At 49.3% G+C, this 25,496-nt stretch overlaps 1 protein-coding gene and 3 non-coding genes across 7 annotated transcripts; 3 read left to right on the forward strand and 1 right to left on the reverse strand.

Moving 5' to 3' along the window:
- The first annotated feature begins 1,133 nt into the window (after positions 1–1,133).
- On the forward strand, positions 1,134–1,205 carry TRNAE-UUC (transfer RNA glutamic acid (anticodon UUC)). Its single transcript has one exon. It is a non-coding gene; the product is annotated as a tRNA-Glu (tRNA).
- Positions 1,206–2,162: 957 nt separating this feature from the next.
- Positions 2,163–2,234, forward strand: TRNAE-UUC (transfer RNA glutamic acid (anticodon UUC)). The gene has a single exon. It is a non-coding gene; the product is annotated as a tRNA-Glu (tRNA).
- A 490-nt stretch (positions 2,235–2,724) lies between these two features.
- On the reverse strand, positions 2,725–2,796 carry TRNAE-UUC (transfer RNA glutamic acid (anticodon UUC)). Its single transcript has one exon. It is a non-coding gene; the product is annotated as a tRNA-Glu (tRNA).
- A 582-nt stretch (positions 2,797–3,378) lies between these two features.
- On the forward strand, positions 3,379–25,496 carry LOC143833502 (adiponectin receptor protein 2-like). 4 transcript variants are annotated; one of them, XR_013229653.1, is made up of 9 exons: positions 3,383–3,443; positions 4,213–4,410; positions 7,441–7,599; positions 14,048–14,219; positions 15,422–15,608; positions 17,598–17,785; positions 21,586–21,779; positions 22,651–22,851; positions 23,937–25,496. XR_013229653.1 is itself a non-coding variant. In XM_077329392.1 (8 exons), the coding sequence occupies exons 2-8, from the start codon at positions 4,312–4,314 to the stop codon at positions 22,777–22,779; spliced, it is 1,128 nt and encodes a 375-aa protein (XP_077185507.1). In that variant the 5' UTR covers positions 3,379–3,397; positions 4,213–4,311; the 3' UTR covers positions 22,780–22,955. The 4 variants fall into 4 exon arrangements, 3 of the variants coding, with proteins under 3 accessions (XP_077185507.1, XP_077185506.1, XP_077185508.1); XM_077329392.1 differs by lacking the exon at positions 23,937–25,496 and having other exon boundaries at positions 3,379–3,397; positions 22,651–22,955; XM_077329391.1 differs by lacking the exon at positions 23,937–25,496 and having other exon boundaries at positions 22,651–22,955.

Here is a 25,496-nt window from a genome sequence, read left to right on the forward strand (position 1 = left end):
GGAATGCAGATTTGAACCTGAGTTCGAAACAGACTGGGCCACTTCAGACCGCAGCTAGAAGATGCCAGATCTGAATGTTCCTTTACATTGAGAACTCCCTGCAACTAGAAAGCTAGGATATTGGAAGGGAATTCTTCTGTTCCTTTCTCTTGGTTTGCTGTGCTGTTTTTCTACACGGAGGGAGTTTTTAATAGCTGGTAACAGTCTCATTGTGGTCTGCAGTGTGTCTGTCCTTTCTACCACTGTGTCATTTGGCTTAGGGTTGCCAGCCTCCAGGTGGGACCTGGATATCTCCTGGAATGACAACTACAGACTACAGAGATCAATCTCCCTGAAGGATATTCGATGTTACTATGATTTTACCATGCACAAAAACCTCAGGAGAGAGTACACAGACAAGACTGTGACAATGAACATTATGCCAGAAAGACCTGGGACCCTCTGTCCTCAATTAAAAAAAAACATTTCAAATCCAATTTTGTAGTGTGAATCTCTTATTCATGAACTCAGAAACTAATCCCAATTTTATCCATCTTTATATGGCCAATAATAAATTTTACATTCACTTAGCAACGAATGCCAGATATGGAAGGAATAAAGTGAGGTGCAGTCTTCACAGGAAGCCAAGTTGAAGGAAACAACGTTAATCACAAATTTCCCTCGCAGTCCTGTAACAAAAACGCTCCGCAGGAATGCCACAGAAATTAGGCAAATCCGATGTTGATTTCAGGGGACTTAACACAGATCGTGATGAGACATAATGGGGATCATGGCGACAGAAAGTCAGGCATATTTACCTGTTCTGACCCTTTCAAGCCCCTGTAATCAAACAACGAGCACAGATGGGCTCCCATGGGTTAAATTCAACAATCCCCAAAATAATATCCAAATACAATGTTCTTAAGACATGTACAGCTCACCCCCAAACAGTTGCGAACGACCTTGAATCCCACAAGCTGTCTCATTTAAAATATTTGATTTCCTGAAAAAGACATCGTCCACAATCATAAGCCACATGGCCCATTTGTTCTCACCACAAGGAAAGCCCATGGCTCCGCCCATTCCAAAGAAGGAGACGATTCTCTAATCTGCTTTCTGTAGGCTCCGTTCAAACCAAAGAATCTACCAGCTCTTCCCATATGGTCTAGCGGTTAGGATTCCTGGTTTTCACCCAGGCGGCCCGGGTTCGACTCCCGGTATGGGAAAAATAGCTGCTTTTATGTCCTTGATGTTGGGGGGGGGGCTATTGCGTCCGGGGGAATCAACTGAATAGGAGCCAAATCACTACAGTTACTTCCCCCCCCCCCGCCCCCGACACACACACAAAAATTAAACTGGGCACTTCCCGAGAAGACTTTAGCAAAGGGTTAGCTTTGGCCCTTCAAGCCCTTCCAGGTGGCTTTTCTAATGTGAATTTAAGTGTCGCTTCGCAAATGTTATTTTTGCAAAAAAAGGGACAGAGGAAAAGGGGGAGATTCTCTTTTGCACAGCCTTGAGACTGAGGTGGGGGAGGGTCGAAAAGCAAAGGGAAATGCCCCCAAATGCAAGGCTCCCCGCTGCCAAGGCATCCCGCGGCCTTTGCTCTTCCTGGCAAAGACGAGTTCCGACGTGAGGATCCCCTGAAGTGTTTTAACAGCTCGGCAATCGAAAGGAGAAGCACTTCCGCAGCCTTCCACTAGATGGCGAACTTGAGCTACTTTGCGCTGCATCGGTCTCTTTGGACAGGGTGCGGGTCCGTGTGGTTCTTTTGTATCGATTTCGGTTTGGGCTTTCCGAATGCAATTAAAGGCAAAGAAGCCAAAGGATTTCCCACTTCCTCACACACACACCCCTTGATCCTTCATTGCTGCCGGGAGAGAAAAAAAGACGAAAATGCGATTGGGAGGGGGGAGCCTCTGCAAACCCACTGATGGAGATGTTAAATTTCGTATCCCTAATCAGAAAGTGAGCGGAAGAGACAGACGTCCAGTTTAACCCTAACCCTTTGAACCGAACTCGTGTTGATGCAATATAGCAGAGAAAGTTACAGCCGGTGAATTCCGAAGGGTTGAATGACACATGAGGTGCAAAAGTGCAATTCCTCCGAGTGACGGTAGGTGGCGATAGTGAACTTTTTTGCCTTTCATTGGTTCTGGGGTGGACCAATGACATTCTGCACCTTTTCCCATATGGTCTAGCGGTTAGGATTCCTGGTTTTCACCCAGGCGGCCCGGGTTCGACTCCCGGTATGGGAAAGTAGTACTTTTGCTGGGGGGAAGTAGAGAAATATGCTCCTTATATTTCTGCTCAAGGGTTAATTTAAGAAGAAAAATTGACAACATGCTTGCAAAGTAGCCAAAAAGATAGATTCAGGTGAGTGGCTGTGTTGGTGTGAAGCAAAAGGATGCCGTATGGAGTCCAGGGGCACCTTAAGACCAAAGAAGTTCAGTGCAGGGTAGAAGCGTCTGTGAGCATGTCCGCTTCTTCAGCTGCATGCACACGAAGGCTTCTCCACGGAATTAAACCAGGTTGGTTTTTAAAGTGCCCCTTAGACTCAACCTTTGCCCCGCAAGTAACAAAAGATGTGAAAGAACCAAGCCAACCTCAGGAGAACACCAGCAGCTTCTCAACGCCAGATCTGGGTAAGGCAAAAAGCTCCAGGCACGACTGTTTAGGAACTGCAGGCAATCCACGGGCTACGTTTTGCAAAAAGGGACCAACTTTCTTTTCCCAAAAACTTTGTAGTTCCCATACCGGGAGTCGAACCCGGGCCGCCTGGGTGAAAACCAGGAATCCTAACCGCTAGACCATATGGGAGCTTCTGCGAAAAAGCTCTCCCACATTCGTATTAATTCTGATCTCAAGGGCGCCCCCTGGTGAAACCAAATTTCTATGTAGCTGATTTTTGCAAACCTACAGCCAGCAATTTCGCCGTAATATGCCTCTCCGCCCGCCCCCCCCCCGCATGCAAATCCCCCGGGCGGCCTGCAAGCGGCGCTCCTTTCGACCTGACAACATTGCGTGCACAGTGACCCCGCCACCCTGGCGCGCATTCACACGTGCACGCGACCCGGCTCCCGCGCCAGGAGGCATTGCACTACGCAGAACTTGCATGGCGATCTTTTTTTTTTTTTTTTGCAAGCAATGGAATGGAAACGCCCCTCGGTCCCTTTGGCCGTGGCTCGCACCCCGAACGCATCCCTCGTTCAGCGTTGCCGTGGCAACCCTGGAACGAGGAGGATTCCAGCCCCGGCCGGAAGTCCTCTCCTCCGGCTTTGGAACGCTGGACCAATCCCCGCGCCGGGGGATGCTCGGCTTGCGGCAGGAAGTGATCCGCGTTTGACGGGCGGGAGCCGCGGCCTATCGGAGGGGGAGGCGGGGCTTGGAGGGGGACCTGGGGTCCTGATGCTGCTGCTGGGTGAGGGGAATGATGGAAGGACTGGGAGAGTAGAAGGGAAGGCAAGGTGATGGAGCCGGGAAAGGGGAGGGCCGGGGCAGAGCCGTGCGGGGGGCTCCCGGGGAGGTGGTGGAGCTGGAGGGGCACGGCCAGGGGTCGCAGCAGGGAAGGGGGCAATCTGGGGAGTGGGTCGGTGGGGGTTGTTTATGTGCAGAATAGCCTCTGGGTGCGTGCAGAGAACGCTCGGCCCCCTTTCGGACACGCTGGGCATGGAATCATGGGAGAAGTCAACCGTGCAGGAGGGGTTTATCACACAATTGGGAGGTCCAGGGGGAGGCAGGGGGGAAGAAGAGGCAGGGTGCTGCTCTCAGGACTGTGAGGCCGGATCGCGCCCTGTGGTCAAGAGGCAACCCGGGATGGGGTCAACAGAGGGGGGAGAGGGGAAGAAAGTGGGTAGGCAGGACCAGGGGGTGGGGGAGTGTGGCAATAGAGGGGGGGATGAAAGAAGAGGGCATGGAGGTAGGGGGAAACAGAAGAAAGGGTGATTTGAACTCGAGACCAGGACAGCCCTGGGGATTGGATAAGTGTGGCCTGGATTTCGAGGGGAAGAAACGATGCATGGATGCCTGCTTTGGGAGCATGAAAGGAGAGGAAGTTGGATGGAGAGGAAGTTGGGGGCAGTTAGTAGTCCTGTGGGAGGGTGCAGGTCATTTCTGGGACATTATCCATTAGGGTCTGGCTGGCAGTTCACTGGATTGTGAGCAAGGCAGGGAGAGGAAAGGATTTGGGGGATTCCTCCCTCTGCCCCTCCCCTTACCCCCTCTGCTTTCCCACAGACACAGTGGGGACCATGGGGCAGGCGGCTTGCAGAGGGAACTGAGCCTCTGCCCGCGAAGAGGCCTCAACTCTGTGACCCCCTCCCCCCCGCCGCCATCATGGAGCCCCTGAAGGAGCGGGCCAGGTGGTTTGCAGGGTTCCGGGGGGAGGAGGCCTTGGATGAAATGAGACCCTTACTGCAGGAAGACAACATCCAGGTGAGTACCGTGGAGTGGAGACACTGCCCTCTGTCCTCATCCCTTGAGACCACAGAGACGATATCTGAAGCTCCAGGCCCTGAGGCCTAGGGAGAATTTCTCCCTAACAAACAGAAGAAGAGCTGGCTTTTCGCTACCTGGCTTTATACCTGGCTTTTCGCTACCTGATGGAGTCTCAAAGTGGCTTGCAATCACCTTCTCTTCCTCTCCCCACATCAGGCACCTTGTGAGGGAGCTGGGACTGAGAAAGCTCTGGAAGAACTGTTCTGCGAGAGCAGCTCTAACAGGACTGTGATTGGTTCAGAGTCACCCAGCTGGGTGCATGTCGTGAAGTGGGGTATCAAACCTGGCTCTCAAGATTAGGGCTGCCACTCTCAACCACGACACCAAGCTGGCTCTCCCACTACACCAAACCCAGATGGATTCTGGGGAAGAACAACCATTGTTGACTGGCCACCCCCAGCACAAATTTCACCATCCCTTCTCCTGATGAGACATAACTTTTTTAAAAAGTTGGTATGGTGCCTTACCCTGGCCTGGATAGCCTAGGCCTTAGGCCAGGGGTAGTCAACCTGTGGTCCTCCAGATGTTCATGAACTACAATTCCCATGAGCCCCTGCCAGCAAACGCTGGCAGGGGCTCATGGGAATTGTAGTTCATGAACATCTGGAGGACCACAGGTTGACTACCCCTGGCCTAGGCTATCATGATCTAGCCCAGCAACCAGTTCCTCTGGAAGGCCAACTGCAGGGGAGAGGCCAAAACCTTCAGTTGATGCTGTCTCCTGACGCTGGGATTCAGAGAGCTAGTGCCTCTGATCGTGGAAGTTTCCCTCAATCACCAAGGCTAGTATCCACCAATAAGCCCTATTCTCCATGAATTTATCTAATCCCTCTTTAAAGCTGTTTTTTCCTGTAGCCACCGATGCATCCTCGGGCAGCAGATTCCACATTCTAATCACCCCCTGGGTAATTTCCTTTTGTCCATCCTGAATCTTCGGTCAATGGGCGTTAGCTGATGCCCACAACTTTGGGAGAGAAAGTTATCTTTGAACTCTCTCCTCTATGCATACTTTTCTAAACCTCCATAACAGCATTTTGTAACTTTCTTACCATTGAGAAACCCCTGAAACATTCTTCAGGCTTCAAGAAACCCTAGATGGTGCAGAATATGGTTGAGAAGCAGAGCTGTGGACACACCCACCCAGGGCACCTCCCCTTCCTACCTCCCTCCAGGCCCATCACTGGCCATTTTATGGGGGGGGCAGGTCAACATGACAATATATGATCATATTACCTGATAAATGTTTAAGAGAGCCAGGTTTGTGTAGTGGTTAGGGGTGCGGACTTCTAATCCGGCGAGCCGGGTTTGACTCCACGCTCTCCCACATGCAGCCAGCTGGGTGACGGGCTCGCAACAATACCAGTAAAGCTGTTCTGACTGAGCAGGAATATCAGGGCTCTCTTAGCCTCACCCACCTCACAGCGTGTCTGTTGTGGGGAGAGGAAAGGGAAGGCGACTGTAAGCCATTTTGAGACTCCTTCAGGTAGAAAAAAGTGGCATAGAAGAACCAACTCTTCCTCTTCTTCAGTAATATCAGTATATCATTAATCTCTCAGCCTCATCTTCCCTCACAGGGTGTCTGTTGTGGGGAGAGGAAAGGCAAGGCGAATGTAAGCCGCTTTGAGACTCCTTCGGGTAGAGAAAAGCGGCATATAAGAACCAACTCTTCTTCTTCTTCAGTAATCTCAGGGCTCTCTCAGCCTCACCTCCCTCACAGGGTGTCTGTTGTGAGGAGAGGAAAGGGAAGGTGACTGTAAGCCGCTTTGAGACTCCTTCGGGTAGAGAAAAGCGGCATATAAGAACCAACTCTTCTTCTTCTTCAGTAATATCAGGGCTCTCTCAGCCTCCCCTCCCTCACAGGGTGTCTGTTGTGGGGAGAGGAAAGGGAAGGCAATTAGAAGCCGCTTTGAGACTCCTTCGGGTAGATAAAAGCGGCATATAAGAACCAACTCTTCTTCTTCTTCAGTAATATCAGGGCTCTCTCAGCCTCCCCTCCCTCACAGGATGTCTGTTGTGGGGAGAGGAAAGGGAAGGCAAATGGAAGCCACTTTGAGACTCCTTTGGGGAGAGAAAAGTGGCATATAAGAACCAACTCTTCTTCTCCTTCAGTAATCTCAGGGCTCTCTCAGCCTCACCTCCCTCACAGGGTGTCTGTTGTGGGGAGAGGAAAGGGAAGGCGAATGTAAGCCGCTTTGAGACTCCTTCGGGTAGATGAAAGCGGCATATAAGAACCAACACTTCTTCTTCTTCTAAATTTAAAATATATATTAAAAATTAACACCCACACATTCAGGAAATCCTTCCAGGGCTGTGAAGAAACCCCAGGAGTTCATGTAACCCTGGTTGAGAATGCCTGCTCTATCATGTCCCCTTCAAGTCGTCTTTTTCCTAAACTGAGAAGTCCTCAACTGTCCAGCCTTTCCTCCTAAGGAGAGCGCTCCAGCCCCCTAATCATCTTGGCAGCCCTCCTCTGTACTTTTTCCAGCTCTGCAAAGTCCTTTTTGTGAAACAGTGTTCCAGATGAGGTTGCACAACAGAGCTACACAGGGGTATTACAATACTGACTGCTTTATTCTCAATGCCTTTCTAATAATCCCTTTTTCACTGCTGCAGTACACCCGGGTCGACCTTTCCTTGAGCTGTCCTCTGTGACCCCAAGATCTCTTTCCCTCTCAACCTCAGCAACTTCAGATCCCATTAGCGTGTCCTTGAAGTGGGGATTTTTTGCCCCAAACTACAATGTCGTCATAAATCAGCCATAACTTGACAGCCAGAAAAGAAGGGGGGGGGAGGGTATCCTGAATTATATTCAGATGCCAACAGACATTTCCGGAACTGCGTGTCATAGAGAGGGAAGGCCGTAGGTTCTGTTCCATGCTGTTCCATCCGTCCCCCACCTGCCTGTTCCCCTTTTGTCCACCTTGCTGCCTGTTGGCATGCCTCACCCTCTTGTACGGTCTCTTCCAGGATGGTGTTGAGATGGGGGTCGAGCCCACAGGTTGGGGTTCCGATGACCCTGAGCTGGAGGAAGATGATGCTGCGGGGGACCCCGATCCGGTTCGGGTCCTGATGCTCCCACTGCAGGCTCATCACGCCATGGAGAAGATGGAAGAATTTGTTTTGAAGGTGGGTAAAACGCTCGGGAAGAACTGCCACCCACCGGGTATTCCTGGGAACCCTGTTCACTCTTCCTTCCAGTCTTCTCTCTCTGCAGGATTTGCCAGCTTTGGGGTGGGAAGCAGCTGGAGATTTGGGATGGGGGTAGAGTCCGAGAGCCAGTTTGGTGTAGTGGTTAGGAGTGCGGACTTTTAATCTGGGATGCCGGGTTCGATTCTGCGCTCCCCCACATGCAACCAGCTGGATGACCTTGGGCTCGCCACGGTACTGATAAAACTGTTCTGACCGAGCAGGAATATCAGGGCTCTCTCAGCTTCACCTCCCTCACAGGGTGTCTGTTGTGGGGAGAGGAAAGGGAAGGAGATTGTAAGCTGCTTTGAGCCTCCTTCGGGTAGGGAAAAGCGGCATATAAGAACCAACTCTTCTTCTTCAGTAATCTCAGGGCTCTCTCAGCCTCACCCTCCCTCAAAGGTTGTTTGTTGTGGGGAGAGGAAAGGGAAGGCGACTGTAAGCCACTTTGAGCCTCCTTCGGGTAGGGAAAAGCGGCATATAAGAACCAACTCTTCTTCTTCTTCTTCTTCTTCTAGGCAGGGTTTGGGGAGGGGAGGGATTTTGGCAAGATGTAACGCCAAAGCAGCGTCCCCCCCCCTCCCCAAGTGAACAGGTCTCTGTCACCTGGAGATCAACCGTAATCCCCAGAGATTTTTCTTCCTTTTAAAAATATTGATAGAATACAAGAAAAGGAAAAAAAAATCATGTTGAATATGCATAGACTGTTTCTCCGCAGCATCTTCCTCTGTTGCAAATGTCCATTACATTATTGCGGTCACGGTAATGCGACAGGTAGAAAAATAAGCTTCCATTTATCAACATGTCCAAATAAAAAGTCTCAGTGATCGTTGAATCCTTCCAACAGCCCCCTGTTCACCAAATCAGTCAATTTATCCACCGTAACAAACTCCCTGATCTTATCCAGCCACGTGTTCACATCAGGCGGCAATCCCAAAATATTTTCAGCTTCCCCCTGGAAACCAGCCCTCTTGCCTCTCTGCCGTTCTCCCGCTGTCTTGCCTGGTGCAAAAAACACCAACCCAATCAAAACGGAGGTGGCTCATAGGTCACAAAAGTCCCTGAAGTCTCTGGCATTGTGACTTCATCAGCGGATCACTGTCCTTCTCACCCCACCTCCCTCTTCAACAGGCCGGGAAGGCTGAGGGCCGCCCGAACTCGGGGGAAGAGCCTCGCCAAAACAGCGTGAGAATTCGCCTGGGGGAAGGGGGTCGCCTCTCTGCCATGACAACCCTGTCTGGACCAGCTCCGGGGCTGGTTCACAGAGGGGCAAGCCCATCGGGCCGTTTCACCTGGAACCAGGGAGAAGAAAGGCTGCAGACCTGGAGAAACCAGGATCCCCGTTTCCGGAACTGCTGCCCGGCCCACTGCCGGGATCCCCTGAAGGCCTACGCCTCAGAGAGGTTATGGGCAGGGGAGATGAGGCAGAAGCAGGGACCGTAGATGCCGAGACAGATACCGAAAGCTTGGAAGAGGCCTGCTGCTGCTACATCCGGGCAAGTGAGACTGTAGTGGAAGGGTTTTGGGGAGAGCCGTGTGTTGACTAAGCCTCTGAATCTCAGAGCCGGGAGGTGACATCAGCGGAAGGCCTCGGGCTCTCTGCCCTGTTGTTGGCCCTACAGAGGACCTGGTTGGCCACTGTGTAAAGCAGGATGCTGGACTGGATGGATCAGTGGTCTGACCCAGCAGGGCTCTCCTGATGTTCTCATGAAAGCCTCGGCCTCTCTGCCCTTTTGTCGGCCCTCCAGGGGAACTGGTTGGCCTCTGTGTGAGACAGGAGGCTGGACTAGGTGGACCACTGATGTTCTTCTGAAGGCCTCAGCCTCTCTGCCCTGTTGTGGGCCTTCCAGAGGACCTGGTTGGCCTCTGTGTGAGGCAGGATGCCGGACTGGATGGAACACTGATCCAGCACGGGTCTTCCGATGTTCTCATAACTTGATGTTAACCTTGGAAAAATACTTTGAGAGGGTGGGGCTTGGGGAGGGAAAGGATTTTAATGGGGTATAATACTATCAAGTCCACTTTTCAAAGTGGCCATTTTTTTCCAGGCGATCTGATCTCTGCTCCTGATGATCAGCTGTAATCTCAGGAGATCTCCAGCTCTGAGGAAGTGTGCATGTGCATGAAAGCTCATATGTTGTTGTTGTTATGTGCGAAGTCGTGTCCGACCAATCGCGACCCCATGGACAATGATCCTCCAGGCCTTCCTGTCCTCTACCATTCCCTGGAGTCCATTTAAGTTTGCACCTACTGCTTCAGTGACTCCATCCAGCCACCTCATTCTCTGTCGTCCCCTTCTTCTTTTGCCCTCGATCGCTCCCAGCATTAGGCTCTTCTCCAGGGAGTCCTTCCTTCTCATGAGGTGGCCAAAATATTTGAGTTTCATCTTCAGGATCTGGCCTTCTAAAGAGCAGTCAGGGCTGATCTCCTCTAGGACTGACCAGTTTGTTCGCCTTGCAGTCCAAGGGACTCGCAAGAGTCTTCTCCAGCACCAGAGTTCAAAAGCCTCAATTCTTTGACGCTCGGCCTTCCTTATGGTCCAACTTTCGCAGCCATACATTGCAACTGGGAAGACCATAGCCTTGACTAAACGCACTTTTGTTGGCAGGGTGATGTCTCTGCTTTTTAGGATGCTGTCTAGATTTGCCATAGCTTTCCTCCCCAGGAGCAAGCGTCTTTTAATTTCTTTGCTGCAGTCCCCATCTGCAGTGATCTTGGAGCCCAGGAAAATAAAATCTGTCACTATCTCCATTTCTTCCCCATCTATTTGCCAGGAATTGAGAGGGCCGGATGCCATGATCTTTGTTTTCTTGATGTTGAGTTTCAAGCCAACTTTTGCACTCTCCTCCTTCACCCGCATCAACAGGCTCTTTAGTTCCTCTTCACTTTCTGCCATTAGAGTGGTATCATCTGCATATCTGAGGTTGTTGATATTTCTCCCTGCAATCTTGATCCCAATTTGTGACTCCTCTAATCCCGCATTTCTCATGATGTGCTCTGCATACAAGTTAAATAGGCAAGGCGACAGTATACAGCCTTGCCGAACTCCTTTCTCAATTTTGAACCAGTCAGTGATTCCATGTTCAGTTCTCACTGTTGCTTCTTGACCTGCATATAAATTTCTCAAGAGACAAATAAGATGCTCTGGTATTCCCATCTCTTTAAGAACTTGCCACAATTTGTTGTGTTCCACACAATCAAAGGCTTTAGCATAGTCAATGAAGCAGAAGTAGATGTTCTTCTGGTACTCCCTAGCTTTCTCCATGATCCAGCGTATGTTGGCAATTTGATCTCTAGTTCCTCTGCCTCTTCGAAATCCTGCCTGTACTTCTGGAAGTTCTCGGTCCACATATTGCTGGAGCCTAGCTTGTAGGATTTTGAGCATAACTTTGCTAGCATGAGAAATTAGTGCAATGGTGCGGTAGTTTGAACATTCTTTGGCATTGCCCTTCTTTGGGATTGGAATGTAAACTGACCTTTTCCAATCCTGTGGCCATTGTTGAGTTTTCCAAATTTGCTGGCATATTGAGTGTAGCACTTTTACTGCATCGTCCTTTAAGATTTTGAATAGTTCAACTGGAATGCTGTCACCACCACTAGCTTTATTGTTACTCAGACTTCCTAAGGCCCATTTGACTTCACATTCCAGGATGTCTGGCTCCAGGTCAGTAACTACCCCATTGTGGTCATCAGGGATGTTAAGCTCGCTCTTGTATAGTTCTTCTGTATAATTTTGCCACCTTTGTTTAATCTCTTCTGCTTCTGTGAGGTCCCTACCATTTTGGTCCCTTATCATACCCATCTTTGCATGAAACATTCTCTTCATATCTTCAATTTTCTTGAAAAGATCTCTGGTCCTCCCGATTCTATTGTTTTCTTCTATTTGTTTGCACTGTTCATTTAAGAAGGCATTCTTATCTCTTCTAGCTTTTCTCTGGAATTCTGCATTCAGTTGGGTGTATCTTTCTCTTTCTCCCTTGCCTTTCACTTCCCTTCTCTCCTTAGCTATTTGTAAAGCTTCCTCAGACAGCCATTTTGATTTCTTGCATTTCTTTTTCTTTGGGATGGTTTTAGTTGCTACCTCTTGTACAATGTTGCGAACCTCCATCCATAGTTCTTCAGGCACTCTGTCTATCAGATCTAATTCCTTAAATCTATTTGTCACCTCCACTGTGTATTCGTCGGGGATATGATTTAGTTCATACCTGAGTGGCCTAGTGCTTTTCCCTACTTTCTTCAATTTAAGCCTAAATTTTGCAACAAGAAGCTCATGATCTGAACCACAATCAGCTCCTGGTCTTGTTTTTATTGACTGGATAGAACTTTTCCATCTTTGGCTGCAGAGCACATAGTCAATCTGATTTCTGTGTTGACCGTCTGGTGATGTCCATGTGTAGAGTCGTCTCTTGGGTTGCTGGAAAAGAGTGTTTGCTATGACCATTGTATTCTCTTGACAAAATTCTACCAGCCTGTGCCCTGCTTCATTTTGTACTCCAAGGCCAAACTTGCCTGTTATCCCGGTTATCTTTTGGCTTCCTACTTTAGCATTCCAATCCCCCATGATGATAAGCACATCATTTTTGGGCGTTGCTTCTAGAAGGTGTTGTAGGGCTTCATAGAACTGATCAACTTCATCCTCTTCAGCAGCAGTGGTTGGGGCGTAGACCTGGATCACTGTGATGTTGAATGGTTTGCCTTGGATTCGAACTGAGATCATTCTGTCATTTTGGGGATTGTATCCCAAGACTGCTTTTCCTACTCTCTTATTGATTATGAAGGCTACTCCATTTCTTCTGCGAGATTCTTGTCCACAGTAGTATACCTGATGGTCATCTGAATTAAATTCACCCATTCCTGTCCATTTTAGTTCACTGATTCCTAAAATGTCGATGTTCAGTCTTGTCATTTCTTGTTTAACCACGTCCAGCTTGCCTTGATTCATGGATCTGACGTTCCAGGTTCCTATGGAATAAAAGTCTTTACAGCATCGGACTGTCTTTTCGCCACCAGTTACTTCCACAACTGAGCGTCCTTTCGGCTTTGGCCCAGCCGCTTCATTCATTCTGGCGCTACTCGTACTAGCCGTCTGCTCATCCCCAGTAGCATATTGGACACCTTCCGACCTGAGGGGCTCATCTTCCAGCGTCATATCGTTATGCCTATTGGAACTGTCCATAGAGTTTTCATGGCAAAGATACTGGAGTGGTTTGCCATTGCCTTCTCCAGTGGATCACCTTTTGTCAGAGCTCTCAGCTATGACCTGTCCGTCTTGGGTGGCCCTGCACGGCATAGCTCATAGCTTCACTGAACTACGCAAGCCCCCTTGCCACAACAAGGCAGCGATCCTTGAAGGGGGAAAGCTCATATACCTTGCATAAAACTTCGTTTTTTTCTTAAAGGTGCTGCTGGACTCGAAATTTGTTCTGCTTATTCAGACCAGCATGGATACCCACTTGAATCTCTCCTTAGAGCAGTGTTCCCCAACCTATTATTTTATTTTTATTGCTGATTTATTATATTTGTGGACCGCCACTCCCAGTCAAGCTGCTTTAGAATCACAGAATCATAGAATCACAGAATCACAGAGTTGGAAGGGGCCATACAGGCCATCTAGTCCAACCCCCTGCTCAACGCAGGTTCAGCCCTAAGCATCCTAAAGCATCCAAGAAAAGTGTGTATCCAACCTTTGCTTGAAGACTGCCAGTGACTTTACATCAGCTTTAAAATACAGAACCCGAATACCTCACCAGACCCTCTGCCCTCCTGTCCCCTCAATGGCCCTCCACTAGCCCCATGCCACAAGGACAGGGTACTCAGAAGAGAGACCTAGCAGATGTTACTCACCCCAACTTCCACACAATGCCTGTTGGAAGGGCTCCATTTTGCATGCCCTGTGGAACTGTGACAGCTCCGACAGGGCCCTTAGCTCTTCCAGGAGCTCATGCCACCAGGTGGGGGCCAGGACCGAAAAGGCCCTGGCCCTGGTCTAGGCCAGGCACACTTCCTATGGGCCAACTTATTGAGATTCACAGAGCGCAAGGCTGGCATTGGCCATAAAGAGTTAGATGGTCCCCCAGGAATGCTGGGACCAGACTTGGACCCATTCCGCACACATAGGATAATGCACTTTCAGTTTGCTTTGACAGCTGAATTTTCCTGTGCGGAACAGGAAAATCTACTCCTAAAGTGCATTGAAAGTGCATTATCCTACGTGTGCAGAATAGGCCCTGGACACTATTTCGTTTGTTTTTTCTGGAGCCAGAAGCACGCACCAATCTTATGAGTGCCCGTTTTTCTCAGTGGGTTCCCGTAACAGTGAGAAAAGGCACCCTCCTTTGCAGCCAAGAGGGGTCCTTTGGCTAATACCTCTCTTTTTTCCCCACTGCAGGTTTGGGAGGGCCGCTGGCGTGTCATGCCCTACGACGTCCTGCCCGATTGGCTGAAAGACAACGACTTCCTCTTGCACGGACATCGCCCGCCCATGCCCTCATTCCGCGCCTGTTTCCGCAGCATCTTCCGCCTTCACACTGAGACCGGCAACATCTGGACGCACCTGCTGGGTCAGTCTCAGCGAATTGTGTTACACTGTATTGCCCCATATAACAAAAGATGTAGGGTGGGCTGGAGAGGGGGTAAACTGGGTCAGCGGTCCTCTCCTTTTGCTGAGCACGCTAACCAAATGGGCTCCTTCTTCTTTGTTCAGCTTGCAGCTTGCAAAACCCCACCCCTTGTAAGACATTTAATTTGTTTATACCTTGCTTTTTTTTTTCAGTGGGGACCCAGAGCAGCAATCTTTCCCTTCCCTCCGCTTTGTCCTCAGGACAACCCTGAGAGGAAGGCTAGGTGAAGGGAGCTTCCGTGCCACGTTGGGATTCGAATCTGGGTCTTCCAGATATTAGTCTGACGCTCTGAACCACTGTAACTCATGGGCTCGCCCAGAATAAGAGCAAGTCCCTTTTGCGTTGGGAGGGAGGGAAAGTTCCTTTCTCTGCTTTTCCACCAAGTTGCTTTGATCCTGCACTGAGGAAAAGGCACAGGTATCCAGATTCACACACACACACACTAGTGGGGATCCAAACAGCTCAAGGGAGAATTTTCCCAGTGAGAAGATAACAGGGGAAGAGAGGGTTAATGTTCTTACTCCCTTCTTAGCAGCTGCCATCTGACCAGGCTAGCCTGGACCATTCAGGCCATACAATAGTAACAGGAAATTACCCAGCAAAGGGACCAGGGTACAGAGATTTCCTACATAAACAGAGTCAATGGAATATGGAGTTTTTTTGGAGAGAGAGATATATACTAGGGGCCAAGCCCGTTGCATTCAGGAATACAATGGACATTAGATTTTTTTTTTTTGGGGGGGGGGGGGTTTGGAAGAACTCTGCAGACAGCCTCCCCTTCCCTCCAGGACCTGGAAAGGCTGCAGGCAGCTGTTAGGGAACTCACCAGCAGGGGCAGCTCTCATGCAGCAGGGATTTGCAGCCTCTGAGCCTCGGAGGGAAGTGGAAGGAGGAGGGGGTGGTCAGGGTTGGAGGACGAAAGGCAATTGGCTGGCTGCTGGACAGACAGGCAAGCCAGTTGGAGGAGGTGGCACTCAAGGGAGGGTCAGCCACACTAAGTGGGTGTTAAGCGCAGAGTGGCACGTAAGCCATGAGACCAGCTCCTCTTCCAAGCCCTTACCAGAAATATTAAGTGGAACAGATATATATATAGACAACGAGTGATCTGTAGGTTTTTCCCCTTCTTGCTTCCCTCTTCCCAGGATTCCTCTTCTTCCTGGTCTTGGGCATCGGTTACATGTTCAGCCCCAACATGAACTACGTTGCCCCGATTCAGGAACGCGTGGTCTTCGGCATGTTCTTCTTGGGAGCCATCCTTTGCCTCTGCTTCTCCTGGCTGTTCCACACCGTCTATTGCCATTCCGAAAAGGTCTCCCGCACCTTCTCCAAGTGAGTGGCCGTTTCCTCCATTTACCCATTCATCGCAGGTCTTTTTGATGCAGCGCTGAAAGTCACCTGAGACGCAAATGCTGGGAAAGTAACTTGCAAAGGGGTAGTAGGCTCATTCTGCCCCTGCTGTATCTTCTGCACTGCCATCAAGGGCAGACCCATGTAGAAGACAATGCAGCAGTCTAGCCTAAAGATTACTGTCTAATGGACCCGCATTGCCAGATCAAGGTGAAGCCGGAAAGGAGGCCAATTTCTTGACAAAGAGTATCGGGGGGGGGGGGGGTGAGGACAACAACACCTGCTGCTTACAGCCCTTGCTACTTTAAAAAAAAAAGAGTAACTGAAGATCTAATTCCGAGTCTCTTTACCTGTTTACTACAAAGAGAACTGCAGGCTACCTAAAACAGGAAGGTCAGTCCCCCTCTGTGCTGATCCGCCCACCGTTAAGGGGTTTAGGTTCATTTTTACCCGATGTGGGATGAAATCCAGTCCCACGTCCCGGCCAGAAAATTTTTTCAAGATACCATTTTCATAGCTGTGGCAATTAAAGGGTGACACACTGGCTCACATCCAAAATTCAGCCCCCGAGCTGCCCCGGACCCTGATATTTACTCGCCCAGAATAACACACCCAAATTAGGTCATAATCTAATCAACCGCCCTCGTATAGCTGCTTGATAAACATCGTCCAATTAGCTCAAGACGTATTAGCATCCCCCTCACCCCTTTGGGGTTTTGCCCTGTCCAAGTGAGCTGCTGAGGGTTTTCTCCTGTTTCAAGTAAGCTCTCAGGACACCTTGCAGACCTCTTAGTCTGCATCAGGGTCCGCAAACCAAGAAGAAAAGACCTATCCTTATAGCATTAAACAATTAAACATTAATAATGTTTTCAAACAATGTCCTTTCTTGAGTTTACTTTTAGTTTATTTCGTTCCAAGGATGTCAGCCAGAACGGTTTTCCAGATAAAATCCGCTTTCTATTATCTTTTCCTCAGTGGCAAGTCCTCTCTTCTTTTAAATGCAATAAATCTGAAACTGTGTTTCTTCCACAACCTCAAAAGTAGTAATATAAATTGGCCAGTGGCTCATAATAGGGGTCTTTTTGGACTAGGATCTCCATACTATTATGAGCTGTTGGCCGATTTATATTACTACTTTTGAGGTTGTGGAAGAAACACTGATTCAGATTTATTGCATTTAGAAGAAGAGAGGACTTGCCACTGCGGAAAAGATCACAGAAAACGGATTTTATCTGGAAAACCGTTCTGGCTGACGCCCTTGGAACGAAATAAACTAAAAGTAAATTCAAGAAAGGACATTGTTTAAAAACATCCTTTATTATTGTTTAATCGTTGAATGCTATAGAGATAGGTCTTTTCTTCTTGGTTTGCGTAATCTGAGACCGTCCTGTGTTTTTCTTATTGTCACTTTGTGTATCAGGGTGCGTGCAGCACATTCATCGTCTGTATGAAGTTTACTCTCCATTTCTCTAACGGCAGAATGCTTTAAAAGAGGGGAAACCAGTGACGGTCACTCCATCCAAGCTGCATTAAGTTTCAGGCTGTTGAATGTATTTTTAAAGGCTTTCATGGCCAGGATCTACTGCCAGTTGTGGGTTTTCTGGGCTGCTTGGATGTGGTCTGGCAGTTTTAGTCATAGGATCATAGAATCCTAGAGTTGGAAGGGGCCACACAGGCCATCTAGTCCAACCCCCTGCTCAATGCAGGATCAACCCAGAGCATCCTAAAGCATCCAAGAAAAGTGTGCATCCAACCTTTGCTTGAAGATTGCCAGTGAGGGGGAGCTCACCACCTCCTTAGGCAGCCTATTCCACTGCTGAACTACTCTGACTGTGAAAAACTTTTTCCTGATATCTAGCCTATATCGTTGCACTTGAAGTTTAAACCCATTAAACTTCCCGGAATGTTTCGCCAGTAACCGGGCGACGCTTGGCTGCCTAACATGGCTTCTTGTTGTGCGTGTTCCTGCAGGTTGGACTACTCCGGAATTGCCCTGCTGACCATGGGCAGCTTTGTTCCCTGGCTGTATTATTCCTTCTACTGCTCACCACAGCCCCGCCTCATCTACCTCATCATCATCTGTGTGCTGGGCATCACGGCTATCATGGTATCGCAGTGGGACCACTTTGCGACTCCGCAGTACCGGGCGGTCCGGGCAGGTAAACAGATGTGGTCACTCCTCGAGTGGTTGTTTCCCATAGGCTGCTTTCATATGAAAGCATGAAGCTGCTTTATACGGAATCAGATCGTTGGTCCATCAGAATCAGTATTGTCAACTCAGACGAGCAGCGGATCTCCAGGGTCTCGGGTCAAGGTCTTTCTCATCACGTCCTGCTTAGTCCTTTTAGCTGGAGATGCCGGGGATTGAACCTGGGAGCTCCTGCAGGCCAAGCAGAGGCTCTGCCACTGAGCCAGGGTCTCAGGTCAAGGTCTTTCCCATCCCCTCCTGCCTGGTCCTTCTAACTGGAGATGCCGGGGATTGAACCTGGGAGCTCCTGCAGGCCAAGCAGAGGCTCTGCCACTGAGCCAGGGTCTCAGGTCAAGGTCTTTCCCATCCCCTCCTGCCTGGTCCTTCTAACTGGAGATGCCGGGGATTGAACCTGGGAGCTCCTGCATGACAAGCAGAGGCTCTGCCACTGAGCCAGGGTCTCAGGCCAAGGTCTTCCCCATCCCCTCCTGCCTGGTCCTTCTAACTGGAGATGCTGCTGGGGATTGAACCTGGGACCTTCTGCCTGCCAAGCACAGGCTCTGCCACTGAGCCTGGGTCTCAGGTCAAGGTCTTTCCCATCCCCTCCTGCCGGGTCCTTTTAACTGGAGATGCCGGGGATTGAACCTGGGACCTTCTGCCTGCCAAGCAGAGGCTCTGCCACTGAGCCAGGGTCTCAGGCCAAGGTCCTTCCCATCCCCTCCTGCCTGGTCCTTCTAACTGGAGATGCCAGGGATTGAACCTGGGACCTTCTGCCTGCCAAGCAGAGGCTCTGCCACTGAGCCAGGGTCTCAGGTCAAGGTCTTTCCCATCCCCTCCTGCCTGGTCCTTTCAACTGGAGATGCCGGGATGAGTTTTTGAAGGGAGGGTCCTAATTTGGATATTATGGCATTAGCGTTGCCAGTTCTGGGTTGGGAAATACCTGGAGATTTTGGGACTGGAGCCAGAGGAAGGTGGGGTTTGGGGATGGGAGAGACTTCAGTGAGGCATAATGGCATAGAATCCATTAGACTTGGGTGCTTTGGCGAGATTTGGCCGCTTCGGTGATCTCGGAAGCCCGAGACGGACCGCCTCGGGCTTCCATGATCGCCAAAGCGGCCGAAGCGCCCAACCCTAGAATCCAACTTCCATAGCGGTCATTTTCTCTAGGTTAATGGCTCTTGGTCACACAGAGATCAATGTCATGCCAGGAGGTTGGCAAGCCTACATTTCACAGAGTTCACTGTCCAAAATGGCCATTTTCTCCCAGGGAACTGATAGTTGTTGTCTAAGAGATAAATCTAGTAGATTGCCTGTCAGGACCTGGATGTTAGCAACCCTGGTTTTTCCTACTGGCAAAAGCAGACATGTTGGTGATGGCGTGGTTATCACAGGGCTGCAGCTGCCATTTGAAGATGATTTAAAAATGTTGTGAAGATCTGATTCTGACTGGGCAGGCAGCACAGTGCTTGTTCCCCCACCTTACCTCTTTCCAAGTTCTGAGACTGTTGGATATTATAACTCTGTGCAAGAGGATCTGGGTGGAAAAGGGTTAAGAGAAGTATCTGATTCAGGCATACTGGCAGTTGGCCCCACTCTTCCATCGATTAGATGTTGAGCCTCCTTGGCCATTGCGTGGCTTCTGTTTCATCTTATATGGAACCTTTATTCTTTTTCTTATCTGGGCTTGGAGCTGTAGCAAGTTAACTGTTTTGAAGTTAGTCTGTTCACAATAAATATGCCTATATGAATATGTCATGTAAGATATGTTTCTATTTTTGTAAGTAAAGATTTCTTTCTCTTGTTACCATTGGAGTCAGATCATCTTTGTAATTTATTTGAACAGCGTGTTTCCCTTAAGTGGGAAATGTGGAGGATCGGGGATAGAAGAAGAAAAAGAAGAGTTGGTTCTTAATATGCTGCTTTTCTCTACCTGAAGGAGACTCAAGGCGGCTTACAATCGCCTTCCCTTCCTCTCCCCACAACAGACACCCTGTGAGGTAGGTGAAGTTGGGAGATCCCTGATATTACTGCTTGGTTAGAACAGCTTTATCAGTGCTGTGGTGAGCCCAAGGTCACCGAGCTGGTTGCATGTGGGGGAGCACAGAATCAAACCTGGCTTGCCAGATCAGAAGTCCACGCTCCTAACCACTACACTTAGCTGAATATTTCAAAAAACCTCTGTGTTTCCAAGGCAAATGGTTGGTGTTTATTTTTACATTACCACAACAGGTTATGGGCCCAGAGTCTATCAGAAGCTTATATTAAGCTTAATGTTTAAAAAGGATTTAAAGTCTTTGATTAACAGATCCCTTTGTTGCTGTTTTTTTATCTTTAAAATTTCTCCATTTTTCTTCTCCATATTGGGATAACTGGATAACAGTGAGAATTTTATGTTTGAAAATTCTGAGACAGGAAAAAACCCGCTTAAGAGTCTAGAAGAGAATATTGTGTCTGCTGGTATTAAATCACAAGAAGAATGGATAAGAACACTTTGCAAAACAAGGTTACATAAGAGAGAAAATTGTGAAACAATATATCTGACCTAAGACAGGTGTTCAAAAATCTAGTAATCTGTGGTTTTAATGTTACTGATGAACAAAAGGCAAATGTTATTCTTGGGAATTTGGAGCAAGATTTTTCTGCATTTGTGAATGTGCAAAGTCAAAGCCAAAAGAAAGCCAAAAACTTTCAAACAGGCACTAAAAGGTTTGTGGGAGGAATGCTCAAAATGTATTGAATTTGAATCACTGAATAGCTTAATTTACATTTCTAGGAAGAACTTGAAAAAGCAAGGCCCACCCAGAGAAAGGGCGAAAATCAAATCACTGTGTTGCTTTAATTGCAACAAAAGAGGTCACTTTTCAAAGAACTGTAGACTAGAGAACCAGAAGCTAACGGTAGTTTTTTAAAGATGTTCAGGAACAGCACACACTATAAACAAACAGAGAGACAATTTTAAAAATCAAAAGCGTGTTCTAATGTATATCAAGGAAAAAAGGGTTTTATTAATTGACCAAGAAAGCCTTATTTGTTATGATGCTGAATCAGAATCAAAACAGAATAAGTGGCTAATAAAGAGCATCAAGTCACATCACACACAGTAAGGATGTGTCTGATGAACAATAAAAGAGCGGAGAAATAAAAATTAATAATACTAAAATAATAACAATTAATAATAATTTTTGGAAGTAAAATGTCTTTCTCTTGTTACCACTGGAGTCAGATCATCTTTGTCATTTGTTAGAACTAAGTGTTCCCCTTAACCGGGAAACATGGTGGATTGAAGATACTTAGTAAAACTTCTATGTTTTGAAGGCAGTTGATTTTTTTTTTAAACATTTAACCTAATAGAAACAGCCATTACTTCAACACTCATGCCGGAGGACTGGGTCTTCATGGGATTTTAAAACCTTAAAATGGACACCATCATGTCTGTTTGGGTTTCCTCGTAATATTGATTTGTTGGCTTTCTGTGGTTTCCTTTTCATTCCTCTGTGCTTTCTTGAACCACATTTGATCCAGCTTGAAAAAAGCATAATGGAACGATGACAGAAACCATGGAGAGGCAACAAAAGGGAAACGACATTGTGCAGAAACTTAGAGAAAGACCCTTATAGTTCATCACCCAAAGCATGGGAAAGCCTCTGTGCGAAAAGACCCTCTGTGCTTTGGTTGTGAGTGATTACTGCGAAGTAACTTTGTACGTCCTCAGAGATGCTCTCTCATTTATTACAAGCCGTTAAGTGTCAGTAATTTCTCTTCTTTGGGCAGGAGTCTTTCTAGGCCTCGGCCTGAGCGGGTTGGTGCCCACACTCCATTTCATGATCGCTGAAGGATTCATCAAAGCGACGACAGTGGGACAGATCGGGTGGCTTTTCCTCATGGCTGTCCTCTACATCTTGGGCGTGGCCCTGTACGCGGCCCGCATACCTGAACGCTTCTTCCCGGGGAAGTGTGACATCTGGGTATGTATGGTTGGAACAACATTTTGGGGGGGAGGCATTTGTATCTCAGGGTTTAATAGTGAGGATGAACCTTTTGGAAAAGGTTGCCAAACTTCAGCTGTTGGCTGGAGATCCCCTGGCAAGAGAGATCAGGAGGAAATGGCCACTTTGGAAGGTGGACTCTATGGCAGGGGTAGTCCACCTGTGATCCTCCAGATGTCCATGGACTACAATTCCCATGAGCCCCTGCCAGTGTTTCCTGGCAGGGGCTCATGGGAATTGTAGTTCATGGACATCTGGAGGACCACAGGCTGACTACCCTTGCTCTATGGCAGGGGTAGTCAAACTGCGGCCCTCCAGATGTCCATGGACTACAATTCCCAGGAGCCCCTGCCAGCATTTGCTGGCAGGGGCTCCTGGGAATTGTAGTCCATGGACATCTGGAGGGCCGCAGTTTGACTACCCCTGCTCTATGGCATTTGAGCCCACTAAAGTCCCTCCCCCAAGCCACGGTCTTCTCAGGCTCCACCCCCAAAATCTCTGGGTTTTACTAGAGACAACTCTAAAATCCCAACCCAGAACCAACAACTCTAGTTATATCCTCTGCCAGGAGGGACAGGAAAGACAAATTTTCGTGAGCCCACAAATGGGCTCAAATTCCGGGTTCTGAGCTTCTGGGGCGGAGCCTGAGAAGGGCATGGCTTGGGAGGGAGGGACTTCAGAAGAGTAGAACGCCATTTCCCAAAGGGGCTGTTTTCTCCACAGGATCTGATGCCCGTCGCCTAAATTCCACAGGTTTTCCAAAAATCTCTGAGTGGCAGTAAGCAACAAGGCTGGCCACAGGCACGTGGAGTCCCCCGTTCGAATCCTGTCTTTTTCTTCCTCTCTCCAGTTCCACTCCCACCAGATCTTCCACGTGCTGGTGGTAGCGGCTGCCTGCGTCCATCTACACGGCGTCTCCCAGCTACAGGCGTTCCGCTCCTCCCTGGGGGGCAGCTGTACCGAGAACACTGTGCTCTGACCCCTTCCCCGCAAGGCCGGACCGACCACCGCCTCCCTCCAAGGCCGGGGACGACCAGTCGCCTCGCACACGGTACTCAAGACGGACCAAGCGGGTGGGCCCTCGAAAGGGCGCCGTTCCTCTCGGAGGGTGGGGTTTCCTCCTTCTATTTCGTTCCTTTTAAACCAATCTCTGTTGTTGTCCGAGGTATTTTTGGGGGACATCCCCACCCCGTCCTCCTTGCATCCTACTTCAGGGCAGCCTCTTTTTATGTGTGTGTGAGTTGCCAGGAGGTATCTTTTCGGAGGCGTGGGAAACCGAAGGGAGGGATAACGGTGTCTTGAAAGCATTTAGGAACTCCCTCATTCCACTATTTCAGAGAGAGAGAGAGAGAAAGAGAGAGAGAGAGAGAGAGAGAGAGAGAGAGAGACGGATGCATGATTCCACTTGTGGGCCAAGAGCCTAATTTTTTTTAAACATTGTGGGGAGACTTAGGTTTATAGTGGAGAAAGCCCCCCGCCCCGCCAGCCCTGTACGCAAGGGTACCCCAACAACCTTGGCACTCAGATGTGGCATCTAGTAAATTAGGGACGGGAAAGATGGGAATCTAGGAGGACTCTGGTTCCCAGGCCCAGGCCTGCCACGGAGAGCAGAGGCCTATCTAGAAGAGATGGATGGTTGGGATGCAGAGTTGTCTCTAGAATCTAAGCTCCAACGGTACACTTTAAGTCTGCTTAAGAGAAGACGGATGACTACCTCCCTGGCTTCCCTAAGGATCCAGGCCAAGCAAAATCGGTCCGAAAAGCTGCCTGCCGGAGTTGGGCATTGGCACGGAGAGCGTTAGGAGACAGGATGAACCAGGACAAGGACGGAAGTAGCCCATGGGCCGGCATCTGCCCATGACTAGCCGGGAAGATCTCTGGGGTGCCTTCCCACGTGCATTAGAGGGGCTCGGAGCCATGTCTTTGGGGGCCATGGATCCTCGCAAAACGAGATATGCAGTAAGCACTTTAAAAGAAGAGAAATTCTGCGTTTTAGGGCGAGGAACATAGGGATGGGATGCCGCTCTTACGCCTCCAGTGGGGTGGGGATAATGGCCTGCGGGGAGGGGACCAGCTTGGGATCAGACTCCTTTCACCAGCAATTCAATAGCCCAGAAACGGGCTCTTTTAACCCAGATCCCAGGCACATGGTTTCAGGATATAACGCATTACTCCCTGGCGGAAAAGCAAGAAGCTAAACAGACCGATCGGAGAGGAGCGGTGCCAGGGCCCGTCTCGAATCAGGGGGTAGGAGCAGACATGCCACGCCCAGCTCTACCACCTCGGAGGCTCCCCCAGAACGGACCGCGCCGCGTTTTACCATCTTGTAGGTTCCCCCCATCCAAATACTCGAAGAACTGTACATGGAAGGGTCAGCAGTCCCTGAAAAAATACTCTCGCTATCCGATTCTGAGGTCTTCGGGGAGGAAGAAGTCCAGGAGGCCTGTGTGGGATCTGAATGGCAGATCAGGAAAATAGAAGGGGGGGGGAGCACTCTTGCACATGCTTCCCCACCCCCCCAAGCACGAATCCACAAGCGAATCCCACACCTGTCCCCGACGGAAGCGTCTCCTGGGAATATCGGCCGCTGAAGCGGCTCAAGAATTGTTCTCCACCACAAATTGTTCTCCTGCTTACGAACGTCCGGCGTTTCCCTTCGTTCTGGAGATCCTAAGGGAGAAAGAAGCCCACCATCTCTCCCATCGCCCACTGGGGTTGCGGTGGCGCTTTCCCAGGAAAACTGTTCCACGGGGCGCTGTTAGGGAATGAAAACCATGTCTCCTTTTGAGATGATCATCGAGTGGCTAGGCTGTGGACCCCGAGAGCAGGTGATTCATTGATCCCCGAAGGTGTACAACCTGGGGCTCCCCACACCGCTCCTCACCAGCTGCGTATTGTGACTTTCAAGGGCTCGACAGTTCCCTCCCGTTTTAGCAGTCCCGGGTAGCCAGAAACGAGAAGATCCACGCAATTTCGGGCGAGCCCCCCTTACACAGCTGGCGGGTCACGTGGGGTGGGTCTGCCCGGTGTTGAGACGGTGCATGTGGAGCACGGTCCTTTTCAAAGTCTTTCACAGTCTGGGATTCTTTCTTCCCCCCCCCCCTCCCCTGCTTCTTCCCCAGCTCTGACTTTTCTCCGGTCCTTTGCCCGTGTGAATGATTGGAAAATTTGCAGCTGGCATCCAAACCAGGATCGGAGAAAGGGTTCCCTAGGAATCGGCAGCCCGAACTCCCCGGTTCCGGCCCTTGATGTTAGAGGCTGGTGCTTTAGCCCCTGGGACCCTTCTGCTTGGGGTGGCGCCCTGGAGAAAGGGAATTCCACGGGACAACCACCTTCCCCCCCCCCCCCCCCGGATAGTTTGCTCCAAAACGGGATATCTGCACAGTCATTGAACCCTTGTTGCTTTTGTACATAATGAAATTGTGGGTCTCTTTGTGAACTGTTCTCCAGATGCATCCCGCCCTAATGTGACCTGCTCCCCAACAACGCCACAATCCTCCCTCCCCCTCCCCGTCCCTCCCTCTCCGCCCCCTCCCTTTGTGAGAAGCGCCGAGCGCGCTTTTGGTTTTTCAGAGTTTGGTTATTTTTCTACTGGCCATTGTGATAAAAATTCTTTAGAAGCCAGAACCTTTAAAAAAAAAACAACAACGAAGAAAGCTGTACAAATATTTAAAGTGTAATATTAATAATTATAAT

The sequence above is a fragment of the Paroedura picta genome, chromosome 3 (genome assembly GCF_049243985.1).
Source record: "Paroedura picta isolate Pp20150507F chromosome 3, Ppicta_v3.0, whole genome shotgun sequence".
Classification (NCBI taxonomy): Eukaryota; Metazoa; Chordata; class Lepidosauria; order Squamata; family Gekkonidae; genus Paroedura; species Paroedura picta.